Source organism: Acipenser ruthenus, unplaced genomic scaffold (genome assembly GCF_902713425.1).
Source record: "Acipenser ruthenus unplaced genomic scaffold, fAciRut3.2 maternal haplotype, whole genome shotgun sequence".
NCBI classification, from domain to species: domain Eukaryota; kingdom Metazoa; phylum Chordata; class Actinopteri; order Acipenseriformes; family Acipenseridae; genus Acipenser; species Acipenser ruthenus.
In genome coordinates, this window is record NW_026708386.1 from 47,846 (window position 1) to 62,115 (window position 14,270).

General features: G+C 38.6%; 1 protein-coding gene and 1 long non-coding RNA gene across 2 annotated transcripts; both read right to left on the minus strand.

Moving 5' to 3' along the window:
- Positions 1-1,087: 1,087 nt before the first annotated feature.
- Positions 1,088-10,875, minus strand: LOC117968549 (high affinity immunoglobulin epsilon receptor subunit gamma-like). The gene is made up of 5 exons (XM_059021061.1): positions 10,527-10,875; positions 5,721-5,812; positions 4,723-4,761; positions 2,464-2,487; positions 1,088-1,501 (listed from the first exon to the last, which is right to left on the minus strand). The coding sequence occupies exons 1-5, from the start codon at positions 10,594-10,596 to the stop codon at positions 1,445-1,447; spliced, it is 282 nt and encodes a 93-aa protein (XP_058877044.1). The 5' UTR covers positions 10,597-10,875; the 3' UTR covers positions 1,088-1,444.
- Positions 10,876-12,509: 1,634 nt separating this feature from the next.
- On the minus strand, positions 12,510-13,844 carry LOC131732050 (uncharacterized). The gene is made up of 3 exons (XR_009325250.1): positions 13,464-13,844; positions 13,124-13,181; positions 12,510-12,687 (listed from the first exon to the last, which is right to left on the minus strand). It is a non-coding gene; the product is annotated as an uncharacterized LOC131732050 (long non-coding RNA).
- Between the last annotated feature and the right edge of the window lie 426 nt (positions 13,845-14,270).

Below are 14,270 nucleotides of genomic sequence, written 5' to 3' on the forward strand. Positions count from 1 at the left end.
TAACATTGTATAAGGAACTTGAATTCTCCAACTTACACGATTTAAAAAGTCAAATTTAAACAAATGATTACTTAAATTAAGGGTTCAGTTAAGTAATTGAGAGCTCGTTGGAACAAAGACCAGCAGGGTAGGTGGTCCTCCAGGAGCAGGGTTGGGAAAAACTGGTCTAAAACACCGGGGGCATTTAAAAAATAAATAAATAAAGATGACTCATCGTGTGCTTCAAACTCGTCTTCTGTTTTTAATTATATACACACAGTGACTGAAAGGGATACACGGTTAAGAACGTAAGTCTGCTTGGGCAAAAGTTAAATTATATATATATATATATATATATATATATATATATATATATATATATATATATATATATTATATCACATGACCTCATGGTCACATGTTTGAAAGGACCGAGGAAGGCTGTCTCCAAACAAATTCAAAAACCATTTCATGCAAATTTAGAGCTAAAATTAGGGTTACCAAAAGGCTCCAGATTAACCGGACGCTTTGAGATAGACCGGAATTTCAAAATCCCCTCTAAATTGAAAGTAATTCACGTATAAATGAGCTCCACCTTTGCCGAGATTAATCCTGCTGTGGTGGAATTGCTTGGGCGCAGCAAACAATTCACACTGATCAGCTGCTTCTGATCAGATCTTAATGAATGAATATCTAATTTATCGATAGAGCATCGAGATGATGATGCGATTGTATTTGCAGAATAATATGGGCGATTGAATTTTAACAAACAGAAAAAAATAGCGACTGGCTGCAATTCATTCTTGGTATAATACAATTATTTGACGCGCATGCGGGTATTTAAGCACCATTCTTAATTGTAGCTAAGGATGGTTCATTTACACCTTCATTTATTTCAATTTAGGGGCAAATTTGAAATCCCGTTCTGTCTCACAGCGTCTGGTTAATCTGGAGCCACATGGTAACCCTAATTAATAATAAATTAAGACATTAGTATTGCAGCAAGGGGAACCCCGAACCGGCCAGAAATCTCTAAACAAAAGACCATCGAATATTTAAAAAGAAGGAACCTTTTGAAGCTCACAGAGGTAAACAAACACATTTAAAAAAAAAAAAAAAAAATCAACATTATCGCATTAGTAAATTATTATGATGATTTCCATTACATGATTATTATTTTTTTTTAAAAAAATATATAAAATGCGCTATAACTAAAAATAAAAAGCGAGATTTTAAAATTAGGCCTTGTTTTCTATTACCGGAAGGTTATTTTCTGTTTGGAAACATTTTACAGGAAACTTCTGCAGCCCGGGGTGTGTTTTTACACATTTTTTTTTCAGCTGGTAAGTGAACGTCCTTTCTGAAACGTGTGAAGGCAGTTTGTTTGAACGGAGAGGTTTGCTTCAGTCACCTGGATTACATTGGATTATGAAATCCGGTGACGGCAGCGAGCTCCTCGGATTTCTTATTTCTTCTGGGTTTTAATTGTTTCGTAGGTATCCTGTGTGGCAAGCGACAATCCCTGGAAAGACAGTAAACAAAACCAAATCCGGTCACAAATTTAGCAAGTTAAAACCGAGCCGAATCATTGGGGCAACATTACAACTAGCAGCGGTGCCAGGAATCCGAAACTGAATGAGTCACTTGACTCGCATCTCCCGCACCGCTGTCTCACTCAGTCAGCCGGTCAGTCCTCTTTGAGATGAAAAGGGAACGAGGAACTTCTTCCTGTACCAGATACTTCTTTAAGAAGGGTTAAAATGAATTGCTGACGAAGACGCAGAGACAGAGAGCGCATCTACACTACTGTGGAGAGACACAAACGAAGCCACTGACACACAGAGAGAGAGAGAGAGAGAGAGAGAGAAAGAAAGAAAGGAGACAGACAGAGACAGAGAGAGAAAGACAGAGATACAGAGAGAGAGACACTGACACACACTGACAAAGAGAGACAGACAGACAGAGAGAGACACACACACACAGACAGAGAGAGACACGCACACACAGACAGAGAGAGACATGCACACACACAGACAGAGAGAGAGAGAGACACACACACAGAGACAGAGAGAGACACACACACAGACAGAGAGAGACACGCACACACACAGACAGAGAGAGAGAGACACACACACACACAGACAGAGACAGAGAGAGAGAGACACACACACAGACAGAGAGAGACAGAGACACACACACAGACAGAGAGAGACATGCACACAGACAGAGACAGAGAGAGAGAGACACGCACAGAGAGAGAGAGACACACACACAGAGAGAGAGACACACACGCACACACAGACAGAGAGAGACACGCACACAGACAGAGAGAGAGACACACAGACAGAGAGAGAGAGAGACACACACACAGACAGAGAGAGAGACACGCACACACATATATATAATCATGTATTTTATAGAGATAAACACACAAACATTTCCTGCTTATTTATAACACAGTAACAGCAATGAATGCAGTCTTACCGTGTAGATGCCTTCTCCTTCTTTCTATAAAGGAAAGAAACACAAAATAGTGGTATTGTTATTTCTTATTGTTATGGTCTATTTAGGTCTCTCTTGGTATTTGTGCTGCACTGTTGAGATGTACCTGTGAAAGAGAATGAACTAAAACTAAACTATTATTGAATTCCACCCCCTCTATATAGAATGAACTCCCTCAGCTTCATAGAGTCCAATGAAAGCTGCTGAATAATGTTCCCTTGTTAACATATTGAATTCCACCCCCTCTATATAGAATGAACTCCCTCAGCTTCATAGAGTCCAATGAAAGCTGCTGAATAATGTTCCCTTGTTAACATATTGAATTCCACCCCCTCTATATAGAATGAACTCCCTCAGCTTCATAGAGTCCAATGAAAGCTGCTGAATAATGTTCCCTTGTTAACATATTGAATTCCACCCCCTCTATATATAGAATGAACTCCCTCAGCTTCACAGAGTCCAATGAAAGCTGCTGAATAATGTTCCCTTGTTAACACATACTTTGATGTAATATCATTTTGTACTTTCTTTCATTACATGCTGTTGAATAAAATATCTAAATTTATATATTATATATATATATATATATATATATATATATATATATATATATATATATATATACATATATATATATATATATATATATATATATATATATATATATAATCAATCTTAAAATTCGGCTGTAGCATTGCATGCAGTGCAGAAAGGGTTAATATTTTTCTAAAAGCTGTTTTGCAGAAGTTGCTGTTTTTGCAGCCCTGTCTCAACGCTGTGGGTTTCCTGTTTCTAAATGACCGCTCATCGTGTCAAAGGAGCTGGACTTGAACACTGCCCAACGCCAGCCCCATGACCCTCCACGCTCTAAAAACACCCCACCCTGATCTCAATCCTGTATCGAACCGGGGGCGCCGCTCTGTACTCTGGACAAAAGCTTAGCATCATCTTGAATTTCAGGAAGGTGACATCATTGAAAAAAAAACTATAGGAACATAATTTAGATCTTTTATTTAACATCGTGTTCAAAGAAACTACAAAATGATATCGCATAAAAGTCTATACCGGAAGCCATAATAGTAGTACAGTAGTATTTCATGTTAGATTTAGAAGTCACATTTTTAAATGTTCTACAGTTTATCGTGAAGTATATGATACTGATAGTGATGCGATCCAGCCCTCTGAAATGTCTTTATAATATACAGCACTAGACCCTGATATTGATGCGATCCAGCCCTCTGAAATGTCTTTATAATATACAGCACTAGACCCTGATATTGATGCAATCCAGCCCTCTGAAATGTCTTTATAATATACATCATTAGACCCTGATATTGATGCGATCCAGCCCTCTGAAATGTCTTTATAATATATAGCACTAGACCCTGATATTGATGCGATCCAGCCCTCTGAAATGTCTTTATAATATACAGCACTAGACCCTGATATTGATGCGATCCAGCCCTCTGAAATGTCTTTATAATACACAGCACTAGACCCTGATATTGATGCGATCCAGCCCTCTGAAATATCTTTATAATATACAGCACTAGACCCTGATATTGATGCGATCCAGCCCTCTGAAATGTCTTTATAATATACAGCACTAGACCCTGATATTGATGCGATCCAGCCCTCTGAAATGTCTTTATAATATACAGCACTAGACCCTGATATTGATGCGATCCAGCCCTCTGAAATGTCTTTATAATATACAGCACTAGACCCTGATATCGATGCGATCCAGCCCTCTCTCTTCTCTCCCTTACTGCCCCCTCTTTTTCCTCTCTTCCTCTCTCACAGTGACTATTTTTGGGTTTCCTTCCCCTTTTTCTCTTTGAGACGCAACTCAAAAAACAGAAAAGAAACCGCTTCTTGGCTTCCCAGAAATCAGACTACCTGTTTTTTTTCTGTTTTTTTTATCACAAGCAGAAAACCAGACAGCCTTTTAATACTGCTGCAACTAAGGATTTATATTTTAAATAAATAAATAAATAAATAAAAATACAATTTCAAACGGTCACAGAAAAAGAACAGGGAGCCACACGCGGTCAAACGCAGGAGGCTTTTTAGAAGCTGTTTAAAATGAAACATATATCATGCAAAAATGATTTCCAGGTTAAGTGCATTGTAACTGCATAATAACATGGTAATAATGTGTGAGCACACCTGTATTTACTAAGCAACTACTTTGCAAACTTAGAGACTCTTAATGGAAAGTGTTACTAGTAAGATTCTTACCTGTGATCCCTTCTGCACAGGAGGTTTGTCAGACATCATCTGGAAAGTGGGAGAGACGTTTCATTAAAATCCTGAGCATACTTCTAAAGAGGAGACGGTTACCTATTCATAGATACCAAGATATTTAGCGAGCAAACAGTCTGAAGTTATCCTGCAACCCACTCCCCATCCTCAGCTGTACTGCTTTCCTAGGGAGAACATGTCGGGGGATCTTTCTACTTGTGAGATTCAAATATTTCAATTATTTCTAAAGAGGAGACTGTTATCTGTTCAGAGATATCCGGGTATTCACGAAGTCAGGGGTCTGAGTGAGGAGACGCGGGCAATGCCATCCCCAGCCCTGGTCTTACAAAACCAGTCTTGCCAAACTTTTGACCACACACAAACAGAGACACACACAGATACACACACACACGCACAAGCACAGAGAGACACACACACACACACACACACACGCACGCACAAGCACAGAGACACACACACACACACACACACGCACGCACAAGCACAGAGAGAGAGACACACACACACAAGCACACGCACGCACAAGCACAGAGAGAGAGACACACACACACAAGCACAGAGAGACACACACACACACACACACACGCACAAGCACAGAGAGAGAGACACACACACACAAGCACAGAGACACACACACACACACAAACACAGAGACACACACACACACACAAACAGACACATACAAACACAGAGACACACACGAATACAGACACACACGAATACAGACACACACACACAAACAGAGACAGACGAACACAGAGACAGACGAACACAGAGACAGACGAACACAGACAGATGTACCCAGAGACAGAGACACACATGAACACAGAGACACACACACACACAGACAAAAACACACACATAAGCACAGAGATACACACACACACACACACACACAAGCACAGAAATTCACACACACAAACGCAGAGACACACAAACACACAGAGACACACGCAGTGAACAGACCCCGTTACCTTCAGTCTGCAGTACAGCACAGTGAGGACGATCCCGTATACAAACAGAACCCCGTCTAGGACGTAGCAGATCTCAGGAGACTGCAGAGCCGCTGTGGAGGGGCAGAGAGAGAACGACTTCACAACGGAACCCAATTCAACACTCTGTCAAGCGGCTGACCGATCTCAGAACTCTGTCAAGACGGGTCTTCAAGGATCCCAGTGATTCTGCCTCGACAGCATGACTAGGTGACCCTGGGCAGTCCCTTCCATCCCCCTCACCACCCTCTGTGTGCTCTTAGAGAAGTCTCCCATAGTAAAAGCACAGCAAAGTGTAATAAAGCATAAAGCATGGTAAAGCACAGAGAGGTGTGGTAAAGCATAGGGAAGCATTGTAAAGCACAGAGGTGTGGTAAAGCATAGGGAAGCATTGTAAAGCACAGAGGTGTGGTAAAGCATAGGGAAGCATTGTAAAGCACAGAGAGGTGTGGTAAAGCATAGGGAAGCATTGTAAAGCACAGAGAGGTCTGGTAAAGCATAGGGAAGCATTGTAAAACACAGAGAGGTGTGGTAAAGCATAGGGAAGCATTGTAAAGCACAGAGAGGTCTGGTAAAGCACAGGGAAGCATTGTAAAGCACAGAGAGGTGTGGTAAAGCATAGGGAAGCATTGTAAAGCACAGAGAGGTCTGGTAAAGCATATTAAAAAACACTTTTTAAATCAGATAATGTTGTATTTATTTTATTAAGGGAAAACTAAAATCGATAGTCATTTACAAGTTTAACAGTGAGAAAGACTATAGATTAAAACTGGATTTTGCATGGGCTTGCCGGTGAAGAGAGAGGACGCGTTATTCATGTGAAACGAAACAGGTTTCAGGACCAAAAAACCAAAAGCAGCAGAAATAGAATTTGAACACAGATACAGAAAATACCAAGGTGGTTTTTTTTTAAGCGCTCGGTTCGAGCCTTGTGTATAAATAACCCGCCTGACTTCATAAACGTGTTATACAGTAACACAGAAAAGCGTTGAGTGTTTGCGGTTTTGAAAAAAAAAAAAGAGCTAAAATTCTATTTTCAGCTTGCATATAAAAACGCCTGCTTTCTTAAAAGCTCAACGAGTCAACTTTACACTAAATTATAGTACAGTACAGTAACGATGCATATACAATTCTGCCGTGACAATTATAGCAAAGTGGCCCACCACAACAACCAGAAAAATCGCGCTAGAAGCGACTGTCGAGGTTATAAAGAGGCAGCCACAAAAAACACGACAGCTACAGGTGAATAATACTCAATTTTCACGCGTGGCTCTTTGGAACTCTGTCCCGGCTTGGATGCGTGACGCTCCCGCACGTCGCTCGCTTCGAATCAGCTCTCGAGTCCCGCCTGTTCTCTCTCGCTTCCCATGCTCTTCAAATCCGCTTTTAGCGGCTGTGTTGCTGTTTCTGTTTCATGCATTACGCGTTTCCCACTGTCTAATGTATTATGCATGGTTTATTTAATATCATGCATGGTGCATTTCTCTGTATTTAAAGTATGAATTTTTTTGGTGTTGCTGCATCCTGTAAAGTGCTTTGTGATGGTGGTCCGCTATGAAAGGCGCTATATAAATTAAAGATTGAGTGATTGATTGATTCTATAGGGTACGCCATACCGAAGGAGCATGACACCAGCGTTTTGTTGTGTTTCAATTCTCAACTGAAGCAGTAACGGCATCGTTGCAAGTCCTGGGGTCTGTTTCTGTGTTGTGTTATTTGATTAATTAGTTAGTTGTGTATTAAAAATGTTTATAATTCTCCGTTTGCTTCTCTCTCTCTCTCTCTCTCTCTCTCTCTCTCTCTCTCTCTCTCTCTCTCCCTTCTGTAAATGTGACTATATTTGTACATATTTTGTGTGTGTGTGTGTGTGTGTGTGTGTCCGGGGACTGCCGGTGAAAATGAACTCACATCTAAATCTGACGTGCCAGGCCTCATATGACGTGTCAGAAATGTTAAATAAATAAATAAATTAATTAATTGATTAATTAATTAATTAATTAATTAATTAAAGAACGTAAGAAAAAACGGTACGCACGAGAGGTGGCCGTTGAAGTCTACGCACGTCCGGTTCGCTGTTGGTCTCTGAATACAGGTGAGCGACTTACAAATACAGAGGAAAAAAAAGCGAAATAAATAATTTGACAAGCTATATTTTTATTCCTGGTCGAGCCCTGACAGAGCAGTTAATCCAGTAAGCAATAAGGGTGCGCTTTACTCCCCAACCACATTCCGGCGCCTCCTTAAGACTCACCTCTTCAAACAGCACCTGTAGAACTCCTCTGTTTGTATCCTGGAACACTATCACCCTTCATGTAAAAGTGCTTTATTTTGCTCTTATCTGCCCTCTATTTTACTGCATTTAATCCTGTACTTCAGAATACTGTAATCTGCCAAGTGTTTAACCTGTAGTATTTTGTATTTAATCATATCCTGATGTAACTATCACTATTATCTGCTGTATTATTGAATTGTGGTTTGTCACATTTGTACTTTGCTTGAACAAAAGTTATTGTATTTCTTGCTCTTATTGTATTACTTGTATTGTAACACTTGAAATGTATTTGCTTACGATTGTAAGTCGCCCTGGATAAGGGCGTCTGCTAAGAAATAAATAATAATAATAATAATAATAATAATAATAATAATAATAATAATATCGCTCACCCTGGTCAGGTGTTACAAAAAACGAAAAGACAGGAACCCGTTTTGTGGTTTTAAAACTCGCTTAGCAGGTGGCTCAAGGATCTCTGTCCAGGTGAAAAGGCTCGTGCCGGTACTTTTTTATTATGATAATTATTTCCTGGTCATCTATTGAAAGTTAATGGACATGTTAATGGACGAGATGCTAGGAAATTTTAAAAAAAGAAGCGAATTATCTAAACTTGTGATATTTTGTAACCTAAGTCACCCTGGATAAGGGCCTCTGCTAAGAAATAAATAATAATAATAATAATAATAATAATAATAATAATAATAATAATAATAAGATAGCTATGCCAATAATGTGAAAACTTTGAGATTTGTACATAAGAGTAAATCCAGGATGGTTCATTACCTGTGGGTTTTGCAGAAATGTGATACTTTGTATTGTGATATCTTGTAACAATTGTAAGTCGCCCTGGATAAGGGCCTCTGCTAAGAAATTAATTAATTAATTAATTAATATTTTCGTAGAAGACCGCGTGTAGAATTCAATTCTCATATGATGATGATGATTCTTACAAACACAAAAAGCATTTCTTTATTTTCATGGAACTATAGGCTATATCTATCAACAGATAAATAGATAGATAGTTTCAGCCTATACTTTCATAAAGGTATATATAATATAGGCTATATATTATACAGCCAATAAAAACACACACGCACATATATATATATATATATATATATATATATATATATATAATGTGTGTGTATATATATATATATATATATATATATATATATATATATATATATATATATATATATATGGCTGTTTTTTATTTATTTAAATTGATATACAAATGACACGTGTTATATTTGTTAATTTTAAATGACCTAATTTATTGACCTGTTATCACACGTGTGCGGTATTAATCTGAGCGTGTAGTGTTAAAACAAAGGAACTTATTTCAAATTCAATTAAACAATACCAAAAAAAAACCAGTTAAAATAGAAGAAAACGCTTTTTCAAAAAAGGTACCTCGCATTCTCATTTCAAAAGCGCCGCGTTACCTTTTAAAAGCTATAGCGACTTCTGTCGATTAGATCTTTGTGGTTCTCATAATCTCTATATACAGCGACAACGTGGAGAGGTATTTGCTAGTTTTCCCATCCTAATGATAAAGCTTTAAATCTGATAGATAAGACCCTTTTTAAAAACCCCCCACTCTGATCTGACTCTGAACTGTTTAACCCTTGAAGCTACGCAAGGAACTGCGAGACTGTTTCAAACGGTATTTTTCTTAATAATAACATCCATTTGAGAGACGGGGGCTCAAGTGTATATATATATATATATATATATATATATATATATATATATATAATCAAAAAGGACACTGAGAATTGTGACTTGAAACCCTGTTTATCGTTTTTATTTTTGAGAGACATGCGTGTCTTTGATGCAATACAGATAAATTAACAACGGGTAAAAATGATATAGATTCAAAGTCATGTTCTTACAGGTTTGTGAAATGTTAAACGATGTCTTAACTACGTCTTTATATATATATATATATATTATTTATTTCTTAGCAGACGCCCTTATCCAAGGCGACTTACAATCGCAAGCAAATACATTTCAAGTGTTACAATACAAGTAATACAATAAGATCAAGATAAATACAATAACTTCTGTTCAAGTGTGACAAACCACAATTCAATAATACAGCAGATAATAGTGATAGTTACATCAGGATATGATTAAATAGTGATAGTTACATCAGGATGTGATTAAATACAAAGTACTACAGGTTAAAAACTTGGCAGATTACAGTATTCTGAAGTACAGGATTAAATGCAGTAAAATAGGGGGCAGATAAGAGCAAAATAAAGCACATTTAAATTTATATATATATATATATATATATATATATATATATATATATATATATATATATATATATATATATATATAGATATATAGTTGAGATGAAGTTTTGCTGTGTTCAAACCGAAAATTATTTCTTAATGTAAAAACACGCACACTAATGCGGGGACGCTACAGCTGTACAAAAGTTTTCTACAAGAAAACACACTAATTTTTTTTTAATTAAAAGACGATAAAAATGTTAAACTCACCAGCTTGTCCAAAATTGCAACAGCACAGGACCAAAATCCCAAAGACTCCCATCTTCCCTGATAGAAACATTTTAAACCGTTTTTTCCTCTTTTTAAAAATATATATATATATATATTGTTTTAAAAAAAAACTTAATAAAAAAAATAATTATCAGTGTTGTTAAACGTCCAGCGAATTAAAACATATTTTGTTTTATTTTTAAATATATATATATATATTTTTATATATATCTCAGTCTTAATAAAACAGTCTCGGGTGGGGACGTCGCTATGGAACGTGAACGTCAAGATGCCGTCCGAATGAAAGCGTCTGCCTCGAGCTCGCTCCTCATCACTAACGCCGTCATATCTTCGAATGCCTCTCTCGTCACAGGGACGCCACGCCCACTCTCTCTAAACTTGATGTTTAACTGTTTACACGCTGTACACTTTTGTGCTATTAAAAACATAAACAGAAAACGGTAGATGGCGATATTGATGTGAACGCGATCCAGCCCTCTGAAATGTCTTTATAATATACAGCGCTAGACCCTGATATTGATGCGATCCAGCCCTCTGAAATGTCTTTATAATATACAGCGCTAGACCCTGATATTGATTCGATCCAGCCCTCTGAAATGTCTTTATAATATACAGCACTAGACTCTGATAGTGATGCGATCCAGCCCTCTGAAATGTCTTTATAATATACAGCGCTAGACCCTGATATTGATGCGATCCAGCCCTCTGAAATGTCTTTATAATATACAGCACTAGACCCTGATATTGATGCGATCCAGCCCTCTGAAATGTGTTTATAATATACAGCACTAGACCCTGATATTGATGTGATCCAGCCCTCTGAAATGTCTTTATAATATACAGCGCTAGACCCTGATATTGATGCGATCCAGCCCTCTGAAATGTCTTTATAATATACAGCGCTAGACCCTGATATTGATGCGATCCAGCCCTCTGAAATGTCTTTATAATATACAGCGCTAGACCCTGATATTGATGCGATCCAGCCCTCTGAAATGTCTTTATAATATACAGCACTAGACCCTGATATTGATGCGATCCAGCCCTCTGAAATGTCTTTATAATACACAGCGCTAGACCCTGATGTTGATGCGATCCAGCCCTCTGAAATGAAGTGTAATTCTAAAGTATTTAATCATTCAGCAGCCTTGTGCATTTCTCCGAATGCATGGTGTAAACCTCGCTGTGAAATTGCCTCACTGGGTCGAATGTGTTTCCGAGTATCTCGGAGTCCACTGGCTTGCTCGCTACAGCAGGAAACCTCACAGACATGTCCAGCAGTAACAGCGTTGCGGGCGAACACGCCACGCCAGCTCATTTCCTGTTAATGCATTTCAGAAGAACTTCTCGCACCCCTGCTCGCATTTGAGAACTTTTGCTGTGTTAAAAAAAAAAAAAAAAGAAACTGTCGAGACAAAAAAAAAGAAACGAAATAGCTACAGCCATGGCCGTAAAGTTTAAAATGTTTAGGACTGAGACAAAACACACATGTGTGTGTGAGTACAGATAGATAGATATAGATATAGATAAATATATAGATAGATAGATATAAATTATAAACTCGTGGTATGTATTTTTAGACCAGGATTTTGTGAATAAAAAGCCGTAATTTATTTGTGAATACAATTTTTTTTTTTTTAATCTAATAGTTATTTATTTATTTAAATAATTTTCTCCCAATTTGGCATATCCAATATTTTTTAGGCTCACCTCACCGCTACCCCCCCCACCCCCCCGCACAGACGAACACACGCTGTCCTCCGAAGCGTGTGACGTCAGCCGCCCGCTTCCTTCCACGCTGCGGACTCACCGCGCAGCCGCATCAGAGCTACAGCGTCGGAGGACAACGCAGCTCTGCGGCAGCTTACAGGCGAGCCCGCAGGAGCGCGGCCAGACCACAGGGGGGCGCTGCTGCGCGGTGAGCCGAGGACACCCTGCCAGACCGAAGACTTGAAAAAGGAATGGGATTTGAACATGTTTTATTTTTCATATTAGAGTTACATTGAGAGAGAGAGAGAGAGAGAGAGAAGTGCCACTCTCACTTTAAACACTGCAGGCAAAAAAATTAAATAAAAACCAAATTAAATAAATTTCTTTGAACTTCAGCGATCCACTTCACCAAACACGATATCCTGAGTACCTGAAAAAAAAAACAAAGTCAAATTCTTTAATATCAATTTAAAAAGAGAGTCAGATCATCAATAGCCACACTAAGCAGACTTGACTAAATATCCTTTTTGTAACGAGGAGACCACAACTGAACACAATATTCTAGATAAGGTCTTGCTAACGCATTGTAAAGTTTTAACATTACTTCCCTTGATTTAAATTCATCACAATATATCCGAGCATCTTGTTAGCCTTTTTTTATAGCTTCCCCACAATGTCTAGATGAAGACATTTCTGAGTCAACATAAACTCCTAGGTCTTTTTCATAGTTCCCTTCTTCAATTTCAGTATCTCCCATATGCTATTTATAATGCACATTATAAAGGTTTGCTTCAAGAGTCTGGACTTCATCAAAAGGCTGGAGGAGAAATCTCGCTGTGACGTTTTTATTAAAAACTGTTTCTTACCAATAATTGCCACCACATCTGCCAGCATGTGACCCTTTGCCATCTTGTCAAGTCCAGCCTGAAACAGAAAAATAAAAACTGAGTTTCTCATGGACTGAATACCAGGGCTGGGAATCAGACTCCCGCTCCACAGCAGTGCGATCCAGTCCTGGTTTTACTAGGAGTTTAATAATCAGACACACCTGAGCTTGTTAGCTAGACACACTGGGGGCTGATCAAGCTGGTAGTAAAACCTGGACTGGGTGACGCTGCTGTGGGATAGGAGTCTTGTTCCTAAAGTTAACTGCCCTACCCCCTCCGCCTTTCCCCTCCCCCCCTTCTCTCGTCTCCTCCCCCTTACCAGATGAGCAAATCCAGGCGCTTTGATTTTACACCGATACGGACGACTGCTGCCATCGGAAACCAAATAGACTCCAAATTCACCCTGAAATAGATAAAAAACGAGGACAGAGATTCTTAAACACCAACCACAGCTCCGGAGAAACGTTTCACATCACCTAGAACTGTAGGGTTGAGACAGCGTTCAAATCAGTAAAATAATAAAATGATATGAACGTCATTGAGATCTTTGATTTATCTAACAAACTACAAAAGAGATTTTGGGACGTCACACTTTTCAATTGTCGGTTATTCTTTCATTAGGTATCTGGGGAAAACTACAAAGCGCTGGGTGCGGAATTCAATATGTTAACAAGGGAACATTATTCAGCAGCTTTCATTGGACTCTATGAAGCTGAGGGAGTTCATTCTATATAGAGGGTGTGGAATTCAATATGTTAACAAGGGAACATTATTCAGCAGCTTTCATTGGACTCTATGAAGCTGAGGGAGTTCATTCTATATAGAGGGGGTGGAATTCAATATGTTAACAAGGGAACATTATTCAGCAGCTTTCATTGGACTCTATGAAGCTGAGGAGTTCATTCTATACAGAAGGGGATGCAGAACTTCTGTCTGCAGCTGTACGCGTTCACAATAGTTTGTATTTACTTGTTTAACGTGATATTAATGAGTGTTCGTTATCGTTCTTCCACTGCGGTATCTGCCTGTTGCCACAAACTGCAGAAGCCTGCCCCCTGGTGGTCGTTTCTGAAGCTACTGTTTCCAAAGTTCAAAAACCAGCAAAACTTTGATCTGCATCCAGGCA